The sequence below is a fragment of the Papaver somniferum genome, chromosome 7, assembly GCF_003573695.1.
Source record: "Papaver somniferum cultivar HN1 chromosome 7, ASM357369v1, whole genome shotgun sequence".
In the NCBI taxonomy this organism is placed as follows: Eukaryota; Viridiplantae; Streptophyta; class Magnoliopsida; order Ranunculales; family Papaveraceae; genus Papaver; species Papaver somniferum.
The window spans coordinates 151,231,679-151,251,449 of record NC_039364.1 but is presented as its reverse complement, the minus strand read 5'-3'; the positions used below and the strand labels follow the sequence as shown (position 1 = coordinate 151,251,449).

Here is a 19,771-nt window from a genome sequence, read left to right as displayed (position 1 = left end):
ATCACCCCTATCTTTCTCCATCATTACCCCCTTGTTCTAGCCTCCTATTATATAGTTTTCTCCCCTAATTTCTCTCTAAAAACCTAGGGAAGAAATCAATAAAATAGGACGAGTTGGAAAGATGCAATTGAGGCATGGGACGGAGCAGGTGAACAAGGAAAATAATGGGTCGACGATTGAAGTGTCAAATCACATGTTTGGTGAGTAAAATTCGAAACCCTAATTTCAACTGTCCAAATTAGGTTTTTGGGGATTTTTATAGAAAACCCTAATTTCTGTTAGGGAAAGCAGGAGGAAGAGAAGATAAAACATGGGTTCAAATTGTACTATCAAATTAGGTAGAATCAAATACCTAATTTCTGTGTTGTTGGATTTTGGGGATTTGGGTGAAGAACCCTAATTTTGTATTTTGGGGAAATGGGGTCTGTGGGTATAAATAGCCCTGTGGGTGTGATGTAAAAACTTTATGCTTGGATTAGCCGGCGTCCAGGACTTTCATGTCCTGTTAATGTGTTTTTTTTTCTCTTCAGTTTTGTGTTGTTTCATGCACTTTTCATGTTCTGTTAATGTTGTTTTTTAGTTCAATTTTCTGTTAATTTTCAATTTCAGTTGTTTTACTCTTAATATCCTGTTTGTTCCTTCATTTCAGTTGTGATGTTTGTTCTGTTAAGGTTTAATTTCAGTTGTGATGTTTGTTCCTTGTGATGTCTGTTAAGGTTTAATTTCAGTTGTTTCATGTTCTTGTGATGTTTTTTCCTTCATTGTTCAACTGTGTTTCAATTCATTGTCAAGAAGTGATGGTATTCTAGGTTAGAGCTTTCAGTACACTGTTTTGATTGAGCAGTGGGGAGAAACTAGTGCTCACTAGTGACAATGAGCAAGCTAGTTTTCTTCCCACTCCATTTGTATGCTTAACTCTCTTGCATTGTTGTGATTGAGCAATGGGAGGAATTAGTGCTCATAGCAAGCTAATTCTCCTCCCATTCCATTGGTATGCCTAGAGCCACTGCTACTACTTGCATTGTTATCACTGTTAGTTTCACCATCTTCCCTGCCTTAGGCTAATTGCCTTTGTGTCACTTTCACTTTGTTCCTTTTTGTTTTGTTTTTGTTCACTGTTTTGTTACTCATTATCTTGTTCACACAATTTTCTTCATTGCCTTGTTTTGCCCTGTTTACTTCCCTTGGCTTGCTGCAACTCTGTTGCTGCTGCTGTTTTCTTGTCCTTGTGCTGCTGTGCACTGCTTGTGCAGCTGCTGCTGCAACCCATCTTCCCTGCAACTCTGCTGTTGCTGCTTTCCTCTGCATTGCTGCATTGCCTCCCTTCCACTGCTGCTGCAACTGCTTCCTCTCCTGCTGCCATTCCTTTCCCTGTTGTTTTCCCTTGTTGCAGCACTGTTGTTAGCCCCAGCTGCTACTGCTTGCATCTGCTCTGCTGTGCACTCAAGCCCATAGCCCAGTTCAATAACCAAGCCCAGTACATTTCATTCCAGAAGCCCAAAGCCCAATTACTGTGAAAGACCACTTCACTGTTAGGGTGAAATTGAGCCCAAAGCTCAATCAAAGCCCAAAGCTCAAAGGTACAAAACCCACTAAGCCCATAAGTCCATTGGTACCCAAAGCCCAACAACAATTTAGAGCCCAAATAGCTAAACACTACAAAACACTCCCGATCTCTGTGGATCGACCCGTACTTGCACGAGCTACAACCGACGACCGTGCACTTGCGGTATTACTGTAGGCCCGCGTTTTTATTGCGCATAATTTTTAACACCTTTTAGAGGCCTACCAGTTTGGAGAGAAGAAACATCATACGAGCGATTATCAATCGTAACGTTATCTCTTTACTTTTCTCATATGTATACCATGGATGTTTCTACATCCATGAGTAGCTAAACACCTATTGATGGAGGATGAATTCTAAGTTGTAAACAAGATTTGAGTTATTATATTAATCTACTTTGAAGTTCTTCATATGATTATCGTTTGTTTATACTATTTTAATATTTATGATTGATTGATAGATTGTTTAGGTGTCCAACTAAATTGATTTGTTGATTCAGTCTATTGCTAGTATTAATTTAAGAGATAAGTAATCGTCGAATAACTTGTACACAAGTAGAGAACACAAAAGCTTGCAGAGGGATTATATGGAGCGATTGTGTGTATAAACAACACTAAAAAGTGTACCTTGATCTAAGAGTCTAACTAGTAGGATCAATCTATAAATTCACAAAAGATAAAGCATTCGATTGGATTACACCTTGAGTGATCTACTACTTGGTGGTTCGTTGAATAGAATCTGGTAGGCGAGAACTTCTGTATCCAGTGATATAAGGAATTTAGGGGATAACATCAATCTAGTTGTTATTCCACGGTTTGTGATAATCTATGATTAACGACAAGTAGGCAACTACAATAACTCATTGACGGTTTATCAACGAAGAAGAATTCCTCGATCATATCTCTCTCTATTAATTATAATACAACTTTATTTGCTTTGATTATTTACTTTGTTCGGAATCTAAAACAAAACCCCCCTTTGTGACACTTTGACAACTAAAACTCACTGCTCTTCGTGGGAACGATCCTTACTTCAATTATCTTACCAGTTAATTGTGTGGAAATAAGATTATTAATTTGATTGCACTTAAGACACGCATCAGAAGTCGAGAGTAACATGGTGGGAATATGGCGATCAAAACACTCGATTTTTGCAGGATGAGATAAAGGATTTCATTGTTAATCATTATCAGGCCAAATTCAATGGTGGTAACGTTAATATTGATCAAGAATTGTTTGATATTGAAGATGAGAGTATTTCAGTTGCTGAAAGTGCTTTTATGGATGCTATTCCGTCTTTGGAGGAAGTTAGAGTGGCGTTTTTTGACTTGGGAGCGGATTCTGCGCCTGGCCCGGATGGCTTCTCAGGTTTTTTCTATAAACAGTATTGGAACATTATTTCTAGAGATCTTTTTAATGCCATTGCAAACTGTTGGGATATGCGTAAAATTCCCAATGACATTAATTCTAGTTTTATTGTTCTTATTCCAAAAAATAACAAATCTGATGCTATCAAAGATTATAGGCCAATTGGCTTGATTAACTTTTTCTTCAAAATCATTACAAAGATTATGGATACCAGGCTTGGTATAGTGCTTAATAAGCTGATTCTGAAGAGCAAGTGGCATTTATGAAGGGTATAAACATTCATGAGAATATAGCTTTGGCGTCTAAATTGATCAATGAGATCAATACGGAAAGGAAGCATGGAAATGTTGGCCTCAAACTGGATATTGCTCAAGCTTTTGATACGGTTAGTTGGTATTTCATAGCTGAAGTTTTTCGACAATATGGCTTTTCCGAGTCTTGGTGTAAGTGGGTTCTTAATATCCTTAGTTCAGCTCGGATTTCTGTCATGATTAATGGCTGCCCTGAAGGTTTCATCAGTATCACAAGAGGTTTGCGCCAAGGTGATCCTCTCTTCCCTTTGATTTTTGTTCTTATTGAAGATGTCTTAGGTCGCATCTTTCTAAGTTGTTTGCAAATCGAAGCATGAATGTTATGGTTAGTAAAAAAGGTGTGGCGCCTACACACCTGCTTTTTGCGGATGATATCCTTATTGTTTGCAGGGGTAATCTTCATAGTTTGCAAAATTTGAAGAATATGCTAGGTTTGTATTAACGTGCGTCTGGCCAGTGCGTAAATTATACCAAGAGCAAGTTTTACTATGGAGATGATATAATTTCTCGTGCTATTGTTATTTCTAACTATTTGGGTATGGAAAGGGCTTTGTTTCCGGATAAATATTTGGGAATTCAATTGAAGCCTGGCATTGTTCGCCACATTCATGTTCGCCAAGTGGTGGAGAAGATTATGGACAAGCTGGCCGGCTGGAAATCTAACCTTTTATCTTTTCAGGCTAGACTTGTGCTGATTAAGTCGGTGATTTCAAGATATGTTATTCATTCCATGGTTGTGTACAAATGGCCATGTACGATTATTAAGATGCTAGAGAGGGCCATTAGAAATTTTCTTTGGTCTGGAGATGCTGAGAAACGTAAATGTTTTACGTTTCTTTATGATGATTTATGTTGTTCTAGGCGTGAAGGTGGCCTCAGTCTAAAGAAGTTGAATGATGTCAACAGAGCCATGCTAATGAAGTTGTGGGTATCTATTAGGGATTCTAACAAGACTAGGTCAAAGTTTTTGAGGGCTAAATATTTTAAAATAAATGGCAACTTGATAGATTATAAACTGGGTTCTTCGGTTTTTTCAGGAATCAAATTGGTTTACAATTTTGTGCAAAAACACACATGCTCAATTATAGGTAATGGTGCTAATACTTCTTTATTTTTTGATAATTGGTGTGGTGATTTTTCTATTGCAAAGAGGCTGGGAATCACTTCCAAGGGCCCTAATGATTTTACGACTAAAGTTAATGATATTATTGTTGATGGCGCTTGGGACATACCTCAAAAACAAGGGAATTGATGCTACGTTGCAATATTGATCTTGAAAATCTGCCTCTTATTGCTGGTGGTGATGATTATAAAATTTGGGACTTGGATAGTAAAGGCGTATTTTCTGTCAAGTCTGCCAAGGCTGCTATCAAAGCACCTGCGGAAGTAGTTCCTAGTGCGGCTCTATTCACTAGGCAGGTTGTGCACCCTACATTGAGTGTGCAATTCTGGAAGATTTGGGAAAAGCAATGTTATGCTAGTGAATACAACATTATTAAGAAGACGGACAGGAGCATGCCTACTATGTGTCGCCTGTGCAGGAAGAGTGGCAAAACTATTAGCCATATCACTAGGCATTGCAGAGTTGCTAAGAGGATTTGGGCTTGGGCGGCTGGAATTTTTAATCTGCAACCTAATGAAGACCTGGTGGCCTCGTACAAGGCTTCAAGGGGGCGCAACAGGATGATAAAGGATCTATGGCTGGTTGCAAATCTTGCAATTTCCAGGGAATTATGGAAGCTGCGCAATAAGGCTTATTTTGAGGATGTGGAAGTTCAATGGCTTGGCTTTAAAGGGAGAGTCTATTAGGTAATTCATGATAACTCAATTAGAATAAAGGCCATATGTATAATAATTTAGAGGATTTGCGCATCTTGGATTATTTCAAGGTGCGGCATAGATCATGCAAAACGTCTACTCCAATTGAGGTTAGTTGGTCTCCTCCTAATCAAGATGAAATCATGATCTATTGTGATGGCGCGTCATTCGGGAATCCAGGCCAAGCTGGTTCTGGTGTTACTTTTCGTGATGCCAACTCATAAGTGCTTGGCGTTCTTTGTGTTGGCCTTGGCTGGCAAACCAATTATTACTCGGAAGTGTGCGGTTATTCATGGAGCGATGTTAGCCAAGAGATGGAATGTGAAGAATATCTGCATTCGTTCAGATTCGATGAGTTGCATCCAAGATTTTCAAAAGGGTGAGCTTCCTTGGCATCTTGTGCAGAAGTGGAGAATGGCGAAGTCTTTCTACAACAACATTCGCTATATTCATAACTACAAGGAAGTTAATTTCTCAGCTGATGCTTCGGCCAAGCAAGCATGTTTGCTAGCTGAAGATATTTTTGAGTTTTATGAGGGTAGGCCAGGTTTTATTCTGTCTGTGGAATGGCCTGGAAGGGTTTATTATCGCTTCAAATAGGTTTTCTTGTGGATGGCCTCACGGCTAGTCACTAGGAAAGCCTAGTCCCTGTACAATTTTCGTTTTTTTAATTTTATTTGACCGAGAAAAAAAATGATATATGAGAGTTTCTTCTCTGATTTAATGCTCGTAGAATGGATTGAAAGAGGTTTAGCGCCTCTAACCATGGTGAGAACAAAAAAAAATTGCTTTGACGGGTTGATTCTATTTTCTACAAGGGAATAAAAGAGCTTGTTATTAGGAGGTTAAACACGTTAGCAGACAAATTTTTCACCCTCTCCGCTCTCTCTCTAAATTTCCGGCGAGAATAATCATAAAAAAAAATATGGCAAGATCTACTGCTTAAATCTACTCGGGTCCTTACACATTTGGGTAGTTATGAACAGTACTGGTTAGTATTTAGTGTTGTTTTTCTTTTCTTTATTTGTTTTAGGGAAAACTTTATCATGATTTTGGATGTTATTTTTGGTGTCATTCCAAGCGGTTAAAGCCTAATATTTCTGAATTACTAACAACAACTAAAAGTTGAGAGACAAGTTTGTATCTTAATTTAGTTAGTTGCAATTTGTTACATAAACCTAACTATAGTCTGTTACAAGCTATCGTGGAAGTGGTTATTTATGGTAATTACTTGGCACTTAGTTCTTCATCCTTCTAAACTTAAGAAAGACTCTTATAGCAAGGTAAAATCAAATTAAGGAAACTAACTAGTTGTGTATCTATGGAAATAACTTATTCAGAGAAGTATTGAGATTGCTTGAATTTTAAGAAACTCCCGTTTTCGGTCTCAAACAACGTAGCCTTGATCACTCACTATAAATAATGGATATCTTGCAACATACATCTTCATCTTATACACTCTATGTATTTGTTATATTAGAGGTTGTACTCCAACCCGGGTTCTTGAGATTAGAACAATAGTTGAATATTATATTGATTGTTCATGGTTGATCATCATAATAATTCTTGTATATTCTAATGTCCTTATCTTCTCCTATAAGGCCATTCAAGAATTATCGGTCAAAACCAAGATATAATAGATCTTCAATCTAAGATTACCTAACGATATTAGTTGATTGAAAACTAGATTAGAAGTATAAATTCATACATATCTCAGGTATTTTCCTATAATTTTTTAGAATGGTTCATCAACAACATATGTTTAAACCCTCCACAAGCAAGAATGGTTCATAAACAACATCTCAGGTATTTTCCTATAATTTTTTAGAATGGTTCATAAACAACATTTGTTTAAACCCTCCACAAGCAAGATTAGTTCATAAACAACATTTTGTTAAACGCTCCACAAGCAATTATGTTCTAGTTTAGACAATGAGGATTCTTTTCTTTTCCGACACTTTATATATATATATATATATATATATATATATATATATATATATATATCAGCAATCCACCAATAAAATTCTACATTAATTGTTATAATAAGACTCGATTACAAAAGTAATTTTTTACCTAGCTTACGAAAATTCTATTTAAAAAAATGTGAAAATATGAGATTAAAATTAATCCCTTAAAAAGTTATTCTAAAAAGACTCCCTAAAAATATAGATGGAAAGAATAAAGTCATCGTGCATATAGGACTGCAAAATGCAGTTGGTGAAATTAGTAATTATCACCCTGTTTAGTTGTGAAGTTGTAATTTTTACTAGTTATACCTGCAATTACAATTGATGAAACATGCAATTTTCACATGTTCACTTGTGATAAACGTAAAAAAATGAAAAAAAAATAGTATTAATTTTTCCACAACTTTATTGATTTACTCGATCACTCTAGTATATCCTTGTACACGGAGATATGTAGAAAGAAAAATTACTCTATAAAGAATTAAAATACTATATTAAAGTTTAATCGCTACTTTATTAAACCCAGAAAGGTTTATCTGTATATAATTCTTTGTTCGTCTCTCAAAACGTCTTTCTAACATTGTATTCACGATGGAAATTAATGAACATGAAAAAAATTTAGGAACAAGGTCTAATAATAGTGTGTATTACTGTGTTAAGCGGTCAAGATGAAAAAAAACAAGAAAAAAATAACCATAACTGGCCGGAGACCATGGTAGCAAATTAATGAACCATAAATTTCGGTAAATATTTTCCATATATATTAGTAAAAATAAGAGAACAAAAGAAATATTAATCATGTTGAAAATACAAAAGTAAAAAAGGCAACTTAATACTTACCAATTTTTACTGATAATGTTGAGTTACAGATTTGTTATGTATTCCATACATCTTATTTCCTCAATGGTGAGGGATCCACGGGAAACCCTTCATGTTAGAGTGTGTGCACGAACGAAGCCATCAAAAATTGACCTTTTAGTTCTCCCGAAACTGTTTTGTCTTGTCTTTTTATTTATTTTGCCATCAGTTCGGGTCTATCAGTCACGCAAAGGGTTTTGCTTCATCATGAATAGGCATATATGGTTTTTGTAGAGTTAGAATAAATATGTTTACAATTATTTAAAAAAATTATCCAAAATATCTTGTATATGTTTTTACTCACGTACTACTTAAGCATTTAGTATTTAGCACTATTACAATCAACCATTGTGAAATCTAGATGGCATTTAATCAATCTAATATCACCATGACCAGGGACCGAGGGGAGGGTACAAGTGACCTCTAGATTTTGGATTTCAATTAGGAAAGGCTAGGCTTTATGAAATTTCACTAACTTTGTAGGCCCAAATGGTCAATTAGTGATTATAAATTGCTTATATGATCCAATTTTTTAATTAGTGATCTCAACTATGTCACTTATTGATACATAATTGATCAGTGGTACCTAGAGTCAGTACTTCTTTGTAGAAAAGATTAAGAGAACACGAAGAAAAGAATAATAAACAGAAAATAATAAGAATATGATTGTTGCTGCTAACTTCTTCTTCTTTTAAACTGTGAAAGAAAAACTCTATTACAAACCATAAACTGGCTGCCTCCTCTCTCGTTTTTCTCTACCTGTCTAGCCTAACAATCTCCTCCTTTTATAGGAGTGTAAACTTGCTGAAAAAGAAATAAATCTATGAGTTTTTAGAACTCATCTAAACTAGGAATCCTATCTAAGTTAGAAAACCTCAAACTTCTAGGCCAATTTATCAAACTTACACCTCTTATAGTACCTTCTAGATATTCTCTAGCCTATGGCTCAACTAAACCTAGGCTAATAATCAGCCTCATCTGGCAGCTTTTAGTTGTCCCTTAGATACGATATTCCTGTATCATGGCTCCCCCATTTTAGAAAGCTGAAACTCCTGTGGAAGCTTTGAACTGAAGCTGTGGAAATTCGACCTCACCTTGTTCCTTGTTAAACCATTTTGCTTTACTTGGTACTTGACCTGCACGTCCCACACGAAACATGACACAGTCACCTCTTCTGGTAGGCATCACTTTCGTCTCAACAATGCAATCTTCTTTAAGAACTTCTTCTCGTTCTACCCATAAGTCTTCTACTTGTGGTAATTTTAACTCTTGATCATCTTCTTCTTCACTAAGTAGTGGAGGTTCAAAAAGCTTCAGATATTCTGCATTAATGACAGAATACATCTACATATAAGGTGGTATCAGGCTTACGAAACATACCTTTCTTAAGAAGACTACGCTTAGAGTTTCCTTTGATGTTATCACCTTTGTCATCTTTGGAAAACCTGTGTTCATTCACATGCGACTGTTATCCATGTCCCCCTTTCCAGTTTCATGTCACAATCTTCGTTTATACTCTGACTAGGAAGACGGTAATTTCTCAATCATCTAAAACACCACATCTCAGTAACCTTAGTTCTGAATCGGAAAATAAAATATGAGTTTTGAAGATAACATCTAGATCTACAAACTTCGTTTGAACACCATTTCAAAAAACTCATGGTTACCCCATAAGTCAACAACAAAAATTTTTTCGTCAAAATTTTTCAGAAACGTTTCTCTATTTTGTAAAATATCAAAAAAAATGCTTTTACAAGTCCAAAAATTCCTAAATTTTACGTGGGTAACTATCAGGATGTCTAGTACTTTAGTTCAAAATGGTTTAACTAAATTCCTTCTAGGTTAGGAAATAAATTCAAAACCCTACAGCTGACCGAAAATTCGTTTTTTGTTTTTCACTCCACAATTAACATCCATGATTCACAAAACAATCAACCATTCTTGATTATTACAAATTCTAATGTCTTAAGATTGTTGGGTGCAATAATCAAAAACAAGGAAAAATCAAATAAGCAAAAGTTATTGATACTTAGCTTTTTTATAATGGAAGTGATTGCTTTGACGAAACGGACGAGCTCCCCATATCTCCGCAACAGTAACAAGGCAAAACTTTGGAAAACAGAGTGAGTCACGTGTTCAACACGCTGTCTTTAAGACATTAGAGCCCGGTTACACTCAAGGGATAAAACACCCTACTACACCTACTACTAGCATATGTAGTAGATGCTCAACTTGAGCTTGGCAACTCCGAAAAACTCATAAGAAAAATCGCGAACGCTAAATAAAACAATATAAAATATTTTCCCTTGGGGTCTCTCTAAAATATAGAAAAACCCCTTTCCCATTGGTTTTATAGAAGTAGAGAATTTGTTTATACAACCGAATAATACCACTTAAGAAGAAGAAATTCCCGATGTGGGACTAAAAAGGTTTTCCATCCATAAGAGAAAAAAATAATTAATTTTATTTAGTTAAAGGTTTAAAATAAAATACATAAAGTTTTCCAACAGTTACCAGAGGAATAACTTTGCCAAAAATTACAGGGAAATGCAATCCCTGCAGCAGCTCCTAAGAAATAAGAAGAGCAAATCCTAGGCACTGCTTTAGGAAGATGGAGTGTTTTCTGTACGAGCCAGCTACCATGAAGATGGTTTACATCGATGAAAACTAGAATCATATTAATGTTGTCAGCTGGTTGCTTCCATTTGCTTGGACTGTCACGTTGTCTTAAACATTTGTTATTGTTGCTGATGGTGCAAGAGCTTTAGTCAATGATCTTACTTTTGATTCGTGATTCAACTATGGAGTTAGCATCCTGCTGACATTACATCATTCGATACTATTGCAAATAAGATAGAATCTCAGGTATCATAGACTCTTAGTTTGTAATACATAAAGCTGATAATCATGTAACACAACACAGAGAGTCAAACCATTCTTCTAATTTTGTTGTATTGCACCCCTCCTAAATTTATAAGTGCACTCATCCAGACATTCATGATGAATTTCTTACCCAGGATATTGGTGGGATGTATTTGGTAAACTGTAAGCTCTTTTGTAATCCTGTATTTTCCTCTTTCACTGAGAATACTTTCATGGAGGCATTTTGTATGTCCCTACTCCAAACTATTTAGGTTTAATACTTTTCTATATATATTATTTCAATCTCTGAAAACTTTTCCTTCTTAATTGTGGTTCTTTTAGTAACCACTATAGCAAGCTGTGACTGTGAACATGAAATGATATTGCCCACTCTCAAGCTCTTATGAGCCCATTAGGCCATCAACATAATTTTCTACCCTTTCCTGCTCTCGAGATCATTTTACTACTTCCCTAACTGTGTTTTACTCTTCTCCAAGTGCCAATGTGACGTAAGATTAAGTGACGGTGTTACAATTTTTATCGGTTTGTTGTTTAATGGTGGAGCTTGGGCATATAGACATTGCTCTCTATTATTAATCCATGGATTCCAGGTGACTCAGGGTGACATAAGTATAAGTTGTGTATTTCTTTTTCTTCTTCTATGAGCTGAATTTCATAGAAACAAGCTTCATCTTGGCCTCTTCAGAGTTGTACACTTTAATGACATTTACTCAATCGTAAAATGAAAAGACTAAAAACAAAAATCTTGCGGCCAATGTATAAAATGCCATGTTTCCTTTTTGCAAAAAAAAAATGACTGTGGGGAGAGACAGTGTCCCATCTTTTTATAGTCCGAAAAATAAGTTTGAACATTCACAAGGCAACTGAACTATATACATTTTCACAAAGTTACCTTGTCTTCGATCTTGCAAGGCGAATGTACATTTTCACAAACAAAAAAATTATTTAACAATCTAATTTTGTGTTCTTCCGATAATGAAAAACTATATGAATTGGGATAATCAATCTGAGCCCCTGCTTCGCATGGGCCCACAACTAGTATATGTGTAGATACTAATTACATATTAATCGATATGTCAAAGAACTCAAGTCTTTAAACTCACATAAGTGTAAAAGAGCATGGATACAAACGAGCGAACAGACGCGACTGTAGCACCGGAAAACGGGTTCCCGAAAGAAACGGCGTACCAAACGGTTAAGATTTGGTTAACGAAACTACTGAATTTTGAATGGGTCCCACACTCACTGACCAAATTACCCTTTCACTCCATACAGACACAGTAATAAGACCTTTCCTCCAAAACTCCCGCCCATGCAAATCAACCAGTATATATATTCTGTTTCTCTCTCTAATATCTTTCATTTCATTAATTAATCACTCTCTGCAAGATCAGAGAAAAAACCTAACCCTAAAAAACACAAAAACAAAAAAAAATTACAGAGGGGAGAAGAAAGACAGAGATTTTCGCTTTTGTTTTTCTTCTTCTGATTATTTGATTAACTTGAAGTATATATACAGAGGGGTTTTTAGAAATGGCTGCTACTCCTACAATGACAGCCAGTCATACTTCACCATCCCCTTCTTCTACAAACGTAGCAGTAACTATTCAAGTTCCTGCATCACTTTATGTTGGTGATCTGCATGTCGATGTAACTGATTCACATTTGGATGAGTTATTCTCTAGGTTGAAGAATTTTGCTTCCGCTCGGGTTTGTAGAGATTCTGCAACTGGACGATCTCTTGGTTATGGTTATGCTAATTTCATTACTCCTGAAGATGGTATTCATATTCATCCAAAACGATTTTTTTTCGGTTGTTTGTTTGATTTTATGATCTGGATTTGGTTTTCTTAATGGAATTAGAGATCATTGTTTGATTTTTTCTTAGAATCCGGAAGAATTTTTGTAAAATTTTGGGATCATTTGTTATATATTTTGTTGTCATTTTTTGATTTTTGTGTTTGTATTTGGTACTTTTTGAGGATAGCAATTCGGGCAATTGAGAAGACTAATCACACTTTACTGAATGGGAAATCGATAAGGGTTATGTGGTCTAATCGTGATGCAGAAGTCAGAAAGAGTGGGATTGGTAATTTGTTTGTCAAGGTACGTGTATTTTTCATTGAACACTAGATATGTGTGCAGATGGTAATGTAAATTGATTTATGATCAGATGGGAATTGAATGTCATGTTTCGTGTTTTTGGATGCGCTTGCTTAGAACTTGAATGATTCAATTGATAATGTGAGGCTTCAAGAGGTGTTTTCGGAGTTTGGTAACATTATGTCTTGCAAAGTTGCAATGTCCCAAGATGGGAAGAGCAAAGGATATGGCTTTGTTCAGTTTGAGTCAGAGGAATCCGCAAATCAAGCCCTTGAGAAGCTTAATGGCTCCACTGTTGAAGGCAAACAAATGTATGTTTTATTCTCTATTTAGTGGCAATGTCTTTCTCTTTCTAATTTCCCCCATTTTCTTTTGATATTTGTTGGGTCCTCGGCATTGCATTGTTCCGGGAATCGTCTACACTTGTTTCTGTTTTCTCATATCCATATACTTTTGTAAATCATTTACCTGCAGATATGTTGCCACCTTTGTGAAGAAAAGTGATAGGGCTTTACCAAGCCATGATTCTAACTATACTAACTTATACATGAAGAATCTGGATCTTGAATTGACAGAAGAACAACTCCAGGAGAAGTTCTCTGTGTTTGGAAAAATTACTAACTTGATTGTTACCAAGGACAACAATGGGAAGTCAAAGGGTTTTGGATTTGTCAACTTTGAAATCCCTGAAGATGCAAAACGGGCAACAGAGGCGATGAATGGAACACAACTAGGTGGGTACTGTTACTTTGTGATTTTGGGTAGTGCTCCCCCTTTTAACTTGCTAAACCTGATTTGGTGTGTTTTGTGTTGACTACTAGGTTCGAAAGTCATATATGTTGGACGTGCACAAAAGCGATCAGAGCGAGACCAAATTTTACGTCGCCAGTACGAGGAAAAGCGCAAGGAGCAAATCCAAAAATATAAGGTAGTCACTACCTTACTTAAATGTATCCTTCAGTTCACTCTTTTTAGTTTGGTTTGGTTTTCCTCTTTGATGCATTTAAGTGTTGTCTGTCAAATTAGGGTTCAAATGTATATGTTAAGAATATCGAAGATGGAGTTGATGAGGATGAACTCCGTGAACATTTTAGCCAGTGTGGCACAATTACTTCTGTAAAGCTGATGCGTGATGATAAGGGAATATGTAGAGGCTTTGGATTTGTTTGCTACTCTACTCCCGAGGAAGCCAACAAAGCAGTAAGCACCTTCCATGGTGAGTTGATCTTTTCCCTTCCATGGTCATGTACACATAATTAGAAAGTTGTCAAAATTAGACTTCAAGGTTGCTTAGCATAGGAACAAAAAGGGCATGGCCTCTCTGTTTAATCTGTGCTTGGGACAGCATAGTAAGATTTTTGAGCCAGAGCATGGTGCGCGGAAACATTTGATTGAAACAGGCCATGGAGATGGAACTCACTCACATTTTACATTATATATATAACTAGCAAATTTAGAAAATTGAAAAGATTCCTCATGCGTTCGCTTCAAACTTTCGACTCATGATTTCTCTTCATAATAATCATTAAACAACATGCTATTTGTCATTGTTACATATGCACAGGATACATGCTTCACCACAAGCCTCTTTATGTTGCCATTGCTCAACGTAAAGAGGACAGACAAGCACAATTGCAGCTGCAATATGGGCAGAGAATGGCAGGATTATCAGGATCCTCAGCTGCTGTTATACCTGCTGGATATTCTCCTCTATACTACACACCTCCTGGTGTTATTCCACAAATGCCTCCAAGACAGGGGCTAATGTATCAACCTTTAGGTATGAGACCAGGATGGAGGGCCAATGGATTTCTTCCTAGTGCCAGACCAACATTCCAGCCTGTGCCACTTCACATGGTTAGTTTCTCAATGTTTGTCTTTGGACTTGCAAAAGAAAAGATAAAATTTAGCCAAATGTGGGACTACAACTGGATTATAGTGATTTCCCCTTTTCTTTTACAGATGCCAGGTGCTCCTAGACCGCACAGGCACAACAGGGGTAGGATGACAGGGCCTATGTATTCCCCGGCTGGTGTACCATTTAGGCCACATTTACAACACCAACCCACTCAAGCAACGAAAGACTCGAATAATCCCCAGGCATGGATATTTCTGCAATTTACTTACACGTTCTTATAAAATCCTAGTATCATTAGTAGGAAAGTGTTATTTTGTCTTCGAAGTGATCTGAAGCTTTATTTTGATTTGATAGCGGCCTGGTCAGGCCAAGTATGTACCAAACGGGCGGCAGCACGAGATGAACAATGGATCTGCTGCTTCTGACGCTGGTTCACAGGGTGGATTGGAAATGTTGAGTAGCATGCTTGCTGCTGCTTCCCCTCAGCACCAAAAACAGATACTTGGGGAGTATCTCTTCCCACTCGTCCAGAACCTTGAGGTGATTTTTTCTTATTGTTGGTAGTTAGTCTAATGAATTACACTATTATTGGTACATTGTATTTGCAACTGTTACATCGCCACAGTAAAGATAGTATTAATAAATTACGTCTATTTTTTTCCAATTGGATGAGCTCATTTATGGTATTCTTGTTTGCCGATGTTGATCATCTTGTGTATATTCTTGCTTTGAGGTTTGCAGCATGAACTTGCAGCGAAAATAACTGGAATGCTCCTAGAGATGGACAACTCAGAATTGTTATTATTATTGGAATCGCCAGAGTCATTGGCAGCTAAAGTAGACGAGGCAGTACAGGTGCTCAAGCTCTTCAAGGCAAAAGCAGCTGCTGGAAATGGTCAAGAAGTCATACATTCCAATAACTTTTTATCCACCGAGGTTGCGGTCAATTAAAAACGATTGAGTGCCGCCCACCTGCCTGCAATTGGATTTTCGGGGTGGACTCATGAGGCGTGGATTTTTTTATAGTACACGATTGGAATTTAACAAACCTTCTACAAGAATTTTTGATAGTACACCATTGGAATATACAAACTTTTTACAATTCCCATTTCGAACTCTTTTTTTATTTTATTTTTTCTCCTGTTAGGATTGTCTTTCTAGTTCATTTATTAGACTTCCAGAAATATTTGAAGGGATATATATAGAGCGATAAAGAGAGCATTTTGGTTGTATTCATGTTTTTGCTCTCTTGGGGTCTGATGTGATTCAGAATTATTTTTTTATATAGAAAAAGAGGTTTCCCTCATATTACATTAGATATGTTTCTATGAACCATTATGGTTTGGTTCCAATTTTGAATATCCAAAAAAGTTAAGATTGCCCATAAAGCATAGCCAGTCCAGGCATGATTGATTAAAAATTTATTACAAAAGGCTGATAAGTTAGCTGCCCAAAATAAGTTTGATCTCCTAACTAGAGCAAAAGAGCTAATTAAAAAGTTGATGTCGAATTTAGTATTATTGCAGAAATCCCCACTGATCTGATATCTTTGCTGTCTTGCTTTTGCATACATTCCTATGAGCAACGGAAAAGTAGCCTTTGAGTTACTTCTGAAGGTGATCGTATGTCCACTCCACTCTGTGGTCCATTTGAAAGCTGCTTCAGCCCCTTCTTTCTCTAGCTGCTCAGTTGTTGTTGCTGTTGTGGAATGCATCCCCTAGCTTCTCTTGTATTTCCTGTGTAATCACGTAAAGTCAGGCCAATTCCGGATTTTGCTTCACAATTCGTCATTGTTAGAGCTATGTTGATTTGTATATCCATTTGTCTTGGTAGTTCCTCCGTCTTTGTCACTTTCAATGTTGCATCATTTAGAGGATTATAAAAAAGAGTTTGCATTAAATTGTATCCTTGATTGTTCACTGTCAAGTAGCTATTCAATGGCTATAGTAACACTGTTTTGGCTTTCTTTTTTAAATGTTACTTTACATCTGGCCTTCCAAATGTGCCAAATAGTAACACTACAGAGGACCTGCCATTCTATACCATAGCCTCCTCTGTTCGGGTTTTCAAAACAATTATTCAACCATTCATGAAAAGTATTAGTGTCATTTCGAATGAACTGCATATCAAATTTTAGGTGCATCCATACCTGGACTGCGAAGTTATACCCCAAGAATAGGTGAGTTAAGGTTTTTTGTCTGTTGTTACACAACTTACAAGTTGTGTTTATGTTTGGAATGACAGCTGCAACTCGCATACTATTGGACAGAATTGAGTGCGTTGCTTTCCAAATGAAAATCTTTACTGAAGGTGTAATGTTCATTCTCCAGATGATATTCCAGTCCTGATTAGGATTTCCTACAGAGTTGATGTGGTTATATAGTGACATCCCATTCTTTGGAAGGAGTGAAAAGATCACTCACTTTTACCAGATTATCAGTTGTCAAGTTTGGTTTATAATATGGTGGTTTGGTGCCTGGGATCCAAAAATCCTCCCAAATGTCAATGTTAGTGCCATTTTCTAACTCCCAAAAATTATGATTTTTTATTTGTTGAATTCCAGTCAACAATCCCTTCCAAATCCAACTATCCCTCCTATTTGGGGTGGTGTTTATGTGTAGAATATCTTTGTTAGGGAAATATTTTGCTTTAAGAATAGATGCGCAAAACGAATCTGGTTTTTCTGTCAACCGCCATCCCATTTTAGCTATCATAGTTAAGTTGAAATGTTTAATATTTTTTATTTCCAGCCCCCTTCACCAAGGGGTCTCGAAATGGAGTCCCAATTTTTAAGAACTACCCCTTTCCTACCTTGCTCATTAAGCCCTTTTTCATTTTCTTTCCCCACCAAAATTGAGGATGATGTTTTTTCTTACATTATATTGTAGTGTTTTCGACTCATTTTGGCTTGACAATCTTTTCCCTTTCCTTTCCTTCTCGTCATGCTGAAGCAATATCAACGTAACGAATGTTGTAGTTATGGAGGCTTTAAAATAGAGTATGTTCTCTGATTGTGGGCAATAATAGCCTTTTTAGATAGTTTGATAAATTAAATGTGTTATTCTTTAACAATCTCTGCTTTGATAATTCCTCTGTTGACTACAGGAGCATTAGTGCATTACCTCCCCCACTTGATATTGATTTCAGTTTAATCCATAATTACTGAACTTCCATCATAAAAAGCATCATCAACATACTCTCCAAAAGTATGCCACATTTTTAGCCTGATAATCTAATTTATCACCCAAAGCAACTAACTTTCTTACTACCAATTGAAAAGCCTAGGGAGACAGGATTTTGTAAGATCTTCATCAACGCGGTGATCATTGGTTTATTTCTCAATGGGGTGCAATTAGAACATCACTGTGTCTCTCAAACAATGAACATTGTTTTTTCAGTGGGGGTACAATTCGAACATCGAACCACATAATTTTCGATAATTGCATATAGATTAGGTGCCTGGTTCCCAAAGTTTTCATATATACAAATAATCTTCTTCTTTTTTCAATTACTATAAGTTTCTTGATATTATTCTTCTGAATTTTCAAATATTTTTCCAAATTTAGGAACCCATTATCTACAAATATAGTGCTAATTCCCCAACAAGAAAAAAATACTACAAAGCACAACCCCAAGGATTGAATTATGCAAATGCAGCTCCTAATGCTTTCCCCATTTGAGAAAGTTACACTGCTTTTTTCTCTACACTACTTAGAATTGTCAAAGTTATTCTATGGATGTCTACATCTTTGGAATCTTTATGACTTTCTTTATGACTTTCTTTTTTTTTTCTCCTTTGATCGAGTAGCTTTTCTACACACAGAAAAAAAAAAGTATCTGATCCCAAGTAGCCTTTTGTTTATATCCTCATCTTGACCCTACTTTTGTATATAGAATCATTCAAACCTATCTTAGCAATAACTTTCATATTTGGAAAATCCGTACATTTCAGGAATATTCAAAAGCTAAAACATGCATGCACACAGTTTACATACAAACACATGTACCATACCACCATTTTACGTATTAAACATCTTCTAATCAAAAGCGTTGATACGAAAATTAGAAACTACTTTAGCAGCTAAATCACTTGAAACATTATCTTGATTCAGCATGGTAATGATAGATTGCAGTTCTTCAACTACATCTTTTTTTTTGACTTAAAAAGGTTAAATTTTATTAAAAAGGGAAAAAAGAAATAGAGAAAGAAGAGTGCACTTGAAAGTGCTACAAAGATATGGCATAACAGCCAAAATTCAACATGAAAAGGAAAATAAAACTAAGGCAACAAACATCAAGAAGCCAAAAACAGCCGACTAAATCACTGTCTCTAGCCTCTTAGAACTTTTTCTTTGCACAGGTTCTCTTGCCGCGGCCTAACAACTCGTTACTAATCTCCCCATTCCATGATAGTCTTGCTCGTTCCTTATCAGTTCTTGAGGACTTGTAATTGTCGACAATTCCTTCATAGATGTTTTCCTTTCCTCCATGAGGAACACCTAATAAGGTACTGCATCGCAGAAGTTTATCCACGTGTTGCTCTTTAGTCCAAGATTTTCTGCACGAGACCTTCTCAATGGGTTTAAACTTCTCCACACATGTCTCTTCATTATCGGTTTCATATTCTGACTCCTCATTTGGCTCTACACAATCATCCACATACATGGCGTCTTCATTGTGTTGATCATTGTTGTTGCTTTGAGACACAAAAGTCTCTACAGAGGGAAGGTCTTCATTAACCTCAATAAGAGATTCAAAAGAATTCTTATTTTTGAGCTCATCTACTTTCTTTCCATTTTCTTTGCTACTTCCCTTGTTCTTTCGCCTAACGTATTTCCATTCCACATCAGGGAACTCTGCCTTCTCCTCAATAGAGATATGCGCAACATTATCTACCATCTCTTCGTTTGATTGTACACGGGACTCCCCTTTTTCTTTTAGGCTTCCACTGTCATTATGCTCCTCATTCCTAGGAGTCTCCAAATTTCCAGCCTTGTCGATAGCAGTCTCAGAGACATTGTTTATATTCATATCCGCAT

At 36.4% G+C, this 19,771-nt stretch overlaps 2 protein-coding genes across 2 annotated transcripts; one reads left to right on the top strand and one right to left on the bottom strand.

The window, feature by feature from the left end:
* Nucleotides 1-12,122: 12,122 nt before the first annotated feature.
* Nucleotides 12,123-15,975, top strand: LOC113298753 (polyadenylate-binding protein 7-like). Its single transcript, XM_026547577.1, has 10 exons — nt 12,123-12,551; nt 12,759-12,877; nt 12,992-13,185; nt 13,349-13,608; nt 13,696-13,802; nt 13,901-14,090; nt 14,439-14,731; nt 14,837-14,974; nt 15,087-15,272; nt 15,474-15,975. The coding sequence occupies exons 1-10, from the start codon at nt 12,305-12,307 to the stop codon at nt 15,681-15,683; spliced, it is 1,944 nt and encodes a 647-aa protein (XP_026403362.1). The 5' UTR covers nt 12,123-12,304; the 3' UTR covers nt 15,684-15,975.
* Nucleotides 15,976-19,070: 3,095 nt separating this feature from the next.
* LOC113295377 lies at nt 19,071-19,763 on the bottom strand. Its single transcript, XM_026543714.1, has one exon. The coding sequence runs from the start codon at nt 19,761-19,763 to the stop codon at nt 19,071-19,073; it is 693 nt and encodes a 230-aa protein (XP_026399499.1).
* Between the last annotated feature and the right edge of the window lie 8 nt (nt 19,764-19,771).